Below are 8304 nucleotides of genomic sequence, written 5' to 3' on the forward strand. Positions count from 1 at the left end.
CATTTACCACCTTTCAGTTCACGGGGGTTGCTCTTACCTGGTGGGAGGACTTTGAGAGGCGTAGGCCTGTCGGTGCAGCACCGCTTTCTTGGCAGCAGTTCTCCGCTCTTTTCCTGGAGAAGTATGTACCGCAGTCGCGCAGAGAGGAGCTGCGTAGGCAGTTTGAGTGGTTGACATAGGGGGATATGACAGTGACTCAGTACTAGATGAGGTTCTCACAGTTGGCCCGTCATGCTATTTGGATGGTTCCGTCAGATCGTGAGAGGATCAGGAGATTTTATGGGATGGCCTTAACGTACCNATTGGGATTTGTGGGGTCATTTGGACTCCGATTTTGGTAATCTTTATATGTATAGACTCGTGGCGAGATAAGGAACCCGTTGATGTAAAATTTTTTGATTTTCGAGAAGTGGGCCCGGGGCTCGGGTTTTGCTAATTTCGAGATTTTTGCTATTTTTCGATTCTTTTCGATTGGGTTATGTTCCTTTGGCATATTGTGACGCATTCGTTGTGGTTTTGGTCAGATTCGACGCGCGAGGAGGTCGATTTGAGAGGCAAGGGCATAGCGAGCTAGGATTTTGGCCGGCTTGAGGTGAGTAATAGATGTAAATGATGTCCTGAGGGTTTGAAACCCCGGATTTGCACATCGTAGTGCTATTTTGAGGTGACTTGCATGCCGGATAGCGAGCGTGGGGTAGAGCACCGTTGGGGATTGTGACTTGGTCCGTCCTGATAGATGAATTTACTGTGTATTTGACTGAATATCACCTGTTATCATTATGTTTTGAGCTGATTGTCATATTTGGGCTTGTGCCAATTGAATGAATCCTTCAGGGATTGCTATTACTGGTTTCTTACCATTTTTACATATAATTGAACTCAGTCCTAGTAATTAATACTGCTTTGCAAACTCAGCCACTTTTTCTCAAACTTGAAACTTAAATAATATTTCTAATGAAGTTTGGGCTGAATATTATATATTATTGTGCCCGAGGGGCTTATGTGATTCTGGACTGAGCATGGGATCGGGCTGCGTGCCGCAACGGTATTATATCGATATTGATATGAGGCCGAGGGCCTAGTTGATGCCACGAGATGGCTTTATATTACGCTTGGGCCGTAAGGGGCCGTCGACGATAAATAAATGGAGCGGGCTGCACGCCGCAGCGGGTACTAGAGAGTACCGGACTATGTGTTGCATTTCATATTTGATTGTCATTTCCTTACTTATCTGTTGTAGTATTTCCTTAATTGTTTTCGTTGGTTTACGGACTTTATATTATTTGGATTAAATTGCTGCATTTATAGATCGCTTTGTGCCTATTCAGGATTTCTTATTCTCAGCCTTTATTTATGTTTATTACTCACTGGGTCGGAGTACTCACATTACTCCCTGCACCTTGCGTGTAGATCCAAGTACATCTGAGGCTGAGTGAGGACTTCTCTGCCGAGTAGCATATCCGGGATATCAAGGTAGCTGCATGACGTCCGCAGTCCTGATCTTCCCTTCTATCTTATTGCTTTATTTTCACATTTCTTTAGAACGATATGTAGTAGGTTGATACTCATGTATTAGAGGCTCAAACTCGTGACACCGGATTCTCGGGCTGTGTAGTAGTATTGTTATTTGGGATTTCGCATGTTTTAACTCTATTTCAGATTTCTAGTACTATGACTTAGTAATTTAACTGTGTTAATTAAATTCATGAGCTGCATAAAAATGGCTAAGGTTATTAAATTGGTCGGGCTTGCCTAACAGTGTGTTGGGCGCCATCACGATCGGGGTTGGGGTCGTGACAAAAGTTGAACAACATTGTATAAAAATTATATTTAAGTTGTATGATATTTTAGTTGTATATAACGGAGTAGAAATAATGCATGAAAATTGTAGATAAGTTGTATAATATATAATTAGTTGTATGAAATTTATTTTTGCTATGTATAAATCAGTTTCAAAATATACAAAAGACATATTGTGTAAATTTTGTATAAAATTTGTATTTAAGTTGTATGTTATTGTAGTTGTGTTTAACTGGGTTGAAATAATGTGTGAAGTTGTAGATAAATTGTATAATATATAATTAGTTGTATGAAATTTATTTTTACTATGTATAAATCAGATACAAAATATATTAAAATACATATTGTATAAATTTTTATTTTAAGTGGTATGGCATTGTAGTTATATATTACTAGATAGAAATAATGCAGATAAGCTGTATATAACTGAGGTAGAAATAATGTACAGTTACATACCACTATATGAATGCACGACACAAAAAAGGTGCCATTTTTAATTCTCTCATTTCATATTTTTTTTTTGTGGCTCAAAGTCTGTATTATTGTTAATCTAGAATGAAATAAAGAACAAAAACTGCCAATGATTACTTAATAAAATTTATTAGTTCTAATAGTTGCACTAACTAAAAATAATATATCTTTTCAAGTTTTAAATAAAAATGAACTTAAAATTCATATCTTTTCAAGGACCAGCACCCTTGCTCTGGTAATCAATTTTTTTCTCTCTTTATATTCTTCGATCTAATGTATCTGTCAATAATCGATTTTGAAATGCTTTTAATTAACTTAAAATTCATGTTGTTGAGTATTATAGTGAAATGCATCTGACTAGAGCGAACCGATTTAGATTGATGCTTTGGCGATTGGTTGATTAATCAATTTAATTGTTTTGGGTGACAAGTGGCTCGTACCTCGGCATTCACATTCGAACTTGTCTAGGTGTTTACAACTGGTAGCAAAAAAGGATCATGGGAAACTGATCCCTTTGATGCACGAACTTTTTTTGGTCAGGAAAACCTGATCGCTTTACATAAATTTGTAAGTATTTGGACGGATGAGGGGAGAAAGAGAGAATATGGAGAGAAGAGGGGAGAGAGGAGAGAGAAAAGGAAAAGGGTGTAACAAAATCCCTTGATTGAAGGCTATAATGGATTTGGGAGCCTTTTAAGGTGGATTGTATATATTTATAAACAAAACTTGTTTATGCCAGGTAATTAGCTAAACATGAACATTAAGGGTAATAAAGTTTCAAATAGTGTATAGGAATACAAAAATTCCTTACTCCCCCCACTTGGATTACATGCTCTCGTTACTGAGCTCGGCGATTAGAGTCCTCTACAAAAGCTACTATAAGGAGCAGATTGTTATGTTGATTCGGCGATGTGGAATAGGAACTGTTTCGAAATTAATACTGAATTGCTTCTGCCATTATTTTGTGTGTAAGATTAAATTGTGAGAACAAAAGCTAACTAGGGAAATTTGAGACATGTTTGCACCAACAGATAAACAAGTAATCTAGTTAGATTCACGATACTATATCTTGGAGTTTTATATGTATGTTTAGTCCAGAAAATTATCTTCTTTTAATGCTAATGCTACTTGTTTGTGTAACCATTACAATATTGCAAGCAATGTTTTAAAAGGCGGGGGCGTGAGGCGAGGCATTTTACCTCTGACGAGTCGAGGCGAGGCGTAACCCTGGACATGGGGTGTAAGTCCCACAGATCTTTAAATTTTACTAATTTCAAGAATTTTAAGATAGTATAAAATAAAAAATAATTATAAAAATTAACCTTTAAATCACAAAATTATAACAAATAATCTATTTAAAATATTTATAAATTATAATTCAACTATGAATAACGAAAAGTATGACATATATCATAATATACAAATTAGCTACAATGTCGTTACAACTCAAACATCAAAAGTAACGCATTCATACGAAATCTTATATGTATCTCTTAAGGAGTAATGAATCTTGAAAGAATTTTGATACTATAATTTGATATTTTTCTTAAAATACTCCTTTTATTTAATATATTTTTTATTTGAAAGAGAATTTATATAAAAATATAATTCACAATTTAAATATGATTCTCTTGCATGATTTATTTTTAAGTTTCAACAAGTTAATAAAGTGACACATAATTTACCATACAATACCATGATAACTAATTATTTGTAAATAGTTACTAGCTAATACTGAGCTATTAAATTAATAAGTATTATATCTCGTAAACGTGAAAAATAATATTTAGGAAAAAGATTATAAAAAAAATTATGGACTATTACATATTAAAAGACATAACAAAAGTTAATAAATAAATACTTTTTAAATGAAAGATTTATTTAAAATTAACTATCATAGCAGTCTTAGTGGATAACGTGCAATAATTTTTATTTTAATTATGACATAAAATACTCTCAACTTAATGATTTATGATTAAGAAAAAAGTAATTTTGAATAGTCAACAATTTATTAAGAAAATTTGAGGATTTATAAGGTTAGTTACATACAATTACATAAAGTTCTATTAGGCGAGCCCAGTACGTTGGGCGTTGGGCGTGTCAGGGGCGTAAGCCCCGATGGCCGAGGCGTAAGTCTCACGGAACTAAGCCCCACACATAAGCCCAGGGGCGTTTTACAAGTGCTCCGCCTCGAGGCGAGTCCCGGGCGAGTCCCAGTTCTGCCTTTTAAAACAGAGATTGCAAGTTTCAAGATCATTCGTGTACGAGCTTAAAATTTATTTAGTATTCCATTTAATTCGATTCTGAGATAATTTTTACTCCTTACTTCTGCGCTAATTTTGTTTTGTCCAAGATCTAAAAATGGAATTTAAGAAAACTAATCTAACATGCATAATGGTATAGTACAAGAAAATTTCTAAAATAGTAGAGTAGACTAAGATTAATCGGGGGACAATACTCTTACAAAAAACTGTAATTGGTAATCGGAAGTTAAAATATACCATTAAAAACAAAAATATCAAATCATAATATCGATCAACAAATGTCTACAATTTTGAAAAACAAAATAAATTTATAAAAGCTTAGTTCGAACACTTTGTACTGCGATTTTATTTGCGGGTTCAAGGAAAACAATTTTTTCCATAAAAATTAAATTCAATGTCTAATTCTTTTTCCCGATTCAATATTGATTAACCAAAAAGTCGTTAAACCATCTAGTTAAACTAATTAATAGAGAGATAGAAGGTAAATCTTAGCCAAACGTAATTAACTCTAGATCGCAACATATTGAGTATAAAAATTGGAGAAGAACAAACTGATTTAATATTTCTTAAGAGCTATCATACATCAAGTGGGAATAGTAAGCTTACATCTGTGACATGCTTGTACTACAGACGAAAGAGCATAAAAGAAGAAAAGGAAGTTGTCGATAGCTAAGAAATCTTCCCCTCACGGTTTCGTAATATTGCTCCTCCATGTGATAGCCAGACCTCTTCCCTGATGGTTTCCTGTCCCCCTATATATTGACAATGTTCCCTTTTATCCAATGGTCTTTGACCGGCGCGCTTTCCCATGACAGTCATTTATTACTTGCCCAAGACAGCACGGTTGTTCTGCGATATAAGCTTTCCAACGGCCTGACACCTGCAGGGACCGTGGGGCCAGTCGCCATTATGCCTCGTGGGCACGACCATGACGGGGTCGAACTCTTACCGTCTCCAGTCATCAGGGTCAGATTTTGACCCATACAAATATCTCATAGAATCTAAATTATTTCTCTCGTATTCATTCTTTCCACGGACTGAGTAGTAGATATCTTATTGAACGACGCAGAACAGGAAATTACATCCAATGACCTTGGGAATACAACAATAACAACATACCCAATCTTTATCCCACACCGTGGATCTGGAAAGGGTAGTGTGTATGCAGACATTACCCCTACCTTGTGAGGATAGAGAGACTGTTTCCAATAGACCCTGGGCTCAGGAAAGCACAAGCACCACATTAATAAAAATATAGACAAGAAGGGACAATACCAAAAAGCCATATAAAAGTAGAATAAAAACAACAAGGTAATAAGGTAATCCATAATGAAAGAAACAACAATTAGTTATAAAAACCTACTGCCCACAGAAAGCGAGACTGTGTGCCAATACTACTGTTATGAACACTCTAGACTACCTACTCTACTACCTTAATCCTCGACCTCCATACCTTCCTATCAAGGGTCATGTCCTCAGTCAGCTGAAGCTGCGTCATGTCTTGCCTAATCACCTCTCCTCACCTTTTCTTTGGCCTACCTCTACCTCTCCGTAGGTCCTCCAATGTCAACCTCTCACACCTCCTCACCATGGCGTCTGTGCTCCTCCTCCTCCTTACATGACCAAACCACCTAACTTGCGCTTCCCGCATCTTGTCCTCAATAGGAGCCATACCCACCTTGTCGCGAATAACCTCATTTCTGATCCTATCTAATCTGGTATGCCCGCACATCCATCTCAATATCCTCATCTCTTCTACCTTCATCTTCTGGACATGAGCGATCTTGACTGGCCAACACTCAGTCCCATACAACAACGTTGGTCTAACCACCACTCTGTAAAACTTACCCTTAAGTTTCGGTGGCACCTTTTTGTCACATAAAACACCGGAAGCGAATCTCTATTCATCCATCCTGCCCCAATACGATATGTGACATCTTCATTAATCTCCCCATCCCCCTGAATAATAGACCTAAGGTACTTAAAACTCCCTTTCCTAGGGATGACCTGCGAGTCAAGCCTCACCTCCCCTTCCCCCCTTGAGTCTCGCCACTGAACTTACACTCCAAGTATTCTGTCTTGGACCTGCTCAACTTAAAACCTTTAGATTCCGGGGTCTGCCTCCATACCTGTAATTTCGGGTTCACACCGTTTCGCGTCTCGTCAATCAGTACAATATCATCTGCAAATAGCATGCACCACGACACCTTCCCTTGGATGTGGCACGTCAGTACGTCCATCACCAGAGCAAACAAAAAGAGGCTGGGTGTCGACCCCTGATGCAACCCCATCATAATCGGAAAATAGTCCGAGTCCCCACCCGCCGTCCTCACTCGGGTCTTTACTCCATCATACATGTCCTTAATCACCCTAACATATGCAACTGGTACACATCTAGCCTCCAAACATCTCTGCAAAACCTCCCTCGGAACTTTGTCGTACGCCTTTTCTAAGTCGATCAACACCATATGTAAGTCATTCTTTCTCTCCCTATACTGCTCCATCAATGTCCTAACAAGGTGGATAGCTTCTGTAGTCGAACGTCCCTGCGTAAACCCAAACTGGTTCTCAAAATAGATACCATCTTCCTCACCCTAAGCTCTACCACTCTCTCCCAAACTTTCATAGTATGGCTAAGCAGCTTGATATCCTGATAGTTATTACAATTTTGGCTATCACCCTTGTTCTTGTATACAGGAATCATCGTTCTCCACCTCCACTCTTCGGTCATCTTCTTCATTCTAAAAATGACATTAAATAACCTAGTGTGCCACTCCAAGCCTGCCTTGCCCGCACTCTTCCAAAACTACACTGGATTTTATCCGGCCCGGTCGCTTTGCCTCTACTCATCTTACACATAACCCCCTCAACTTCATCAACTCTAGTCCGCCTACAATACCCAAAGTCACAACGACTCCCAGAGAGTTCCAAATCACCCAGAACGATGCTCCTGTCCCCCTCCTCGTTCAAGAGACTATGGAAGTATAAGCCCCTCGTCTAACAAAACTCTACCTTCTTCGTCCTTGATGCACTTCACTTGGTCCAAGTCACGCGCCTTTCTTTCTCGCGCCTTGGCTAACCTGAATAACCTCTTATCCCCACCTCGGCCCTCGAGTTCCTCATACAAACGACTAAAAGCTGCATTCTTGGCCGCCGTAACTGCTAGTTTTGCCTCTTTCTTAGCCAACTTATAATGCTCCCTATTAGCCCTCTTCTCCTCCTCGTCTACAATTTCCACTAGCTTCAGATACGCTGCTTTCTTGGTTTCCACTTTTCCTTGTACCTCTCTATTCCACCACCAATCTCCCTTGTGACTACCAGAGTAACCCTTTAAGATCCCTAATACCTCACCCGCGACTTCCCTAATGCACCGCGTAGTCGTGGTCAACATAGCGCTTGCGTCCCCACTGCTCCTCCAAGCCTCCATAGTCACCAGCTTGACCCCCAACTCTTGTACTTTAGCTTCCATCAAGGCTCCCCACTTGAACCTATGTTGTCTATACATCTCCCTCTTCCTCCTCTTTCTCATGATCTCAAGGTCATGACCAGGAGCCTATGAAGGGTTGAGAGGTTCTCACTTGGTATGACCTTGCAATTTGTGCAAAGACCTCTATTGGATTTCATGCAGAGTAAATAATCAATCTGAGTCTCGGCCACCGAACTCCGGAAGGTGACCAAGTGCTCCCTAATGACCTTGAGAATGTATTGTTTTAATTTTATGGTCATCTTACCCAAGGACAAACCTTCAAGGCAAAAATACGGAAAATTG

General features: G+C 38.7%; 1 protein-coding gene across 1 annotated transcript in view; it reads right to left on the reverse strand.

The window, feature by feature from the left end:
* Positions 1-8064, reverse strand: part of LOC109231530 — a 34990-nt gene extending 26926 nt beyond the window's left edge. The window contains exons 1-4 of the mRNA XM_019397191.1: positions 7616-8064; positions 7129-7276; positions 6779-7081; positions 6598-6664 (exon numbers count right to left, since the gene is read on the reverse strand). Coding sequence (XP_019252736.1) covers positions 6598-6664; positions 6779-7081; positions 7129-7276; positions 7616-8064 — 967 coding nt within the window. The remainder of the gene's footprint in view (positions 1-6597; positions 6665-6778; positions 7082-7128; positions 7277-7615) is intronic.

Source organism: Nicotiana attenuata, chromosome 8, assembly GCF_001879085.1.
Source record: "Nicotiana attenuata strain UT chromosome 8, NIATTr2, whole genome shotgun sequence".
Lineage (NCBI taxonomy): Eukaryota > Viridiplantae > Streptophyta > Magnoliopsida > Solanales > Solanaceae > Nicotiana > Nicotiana attenuata.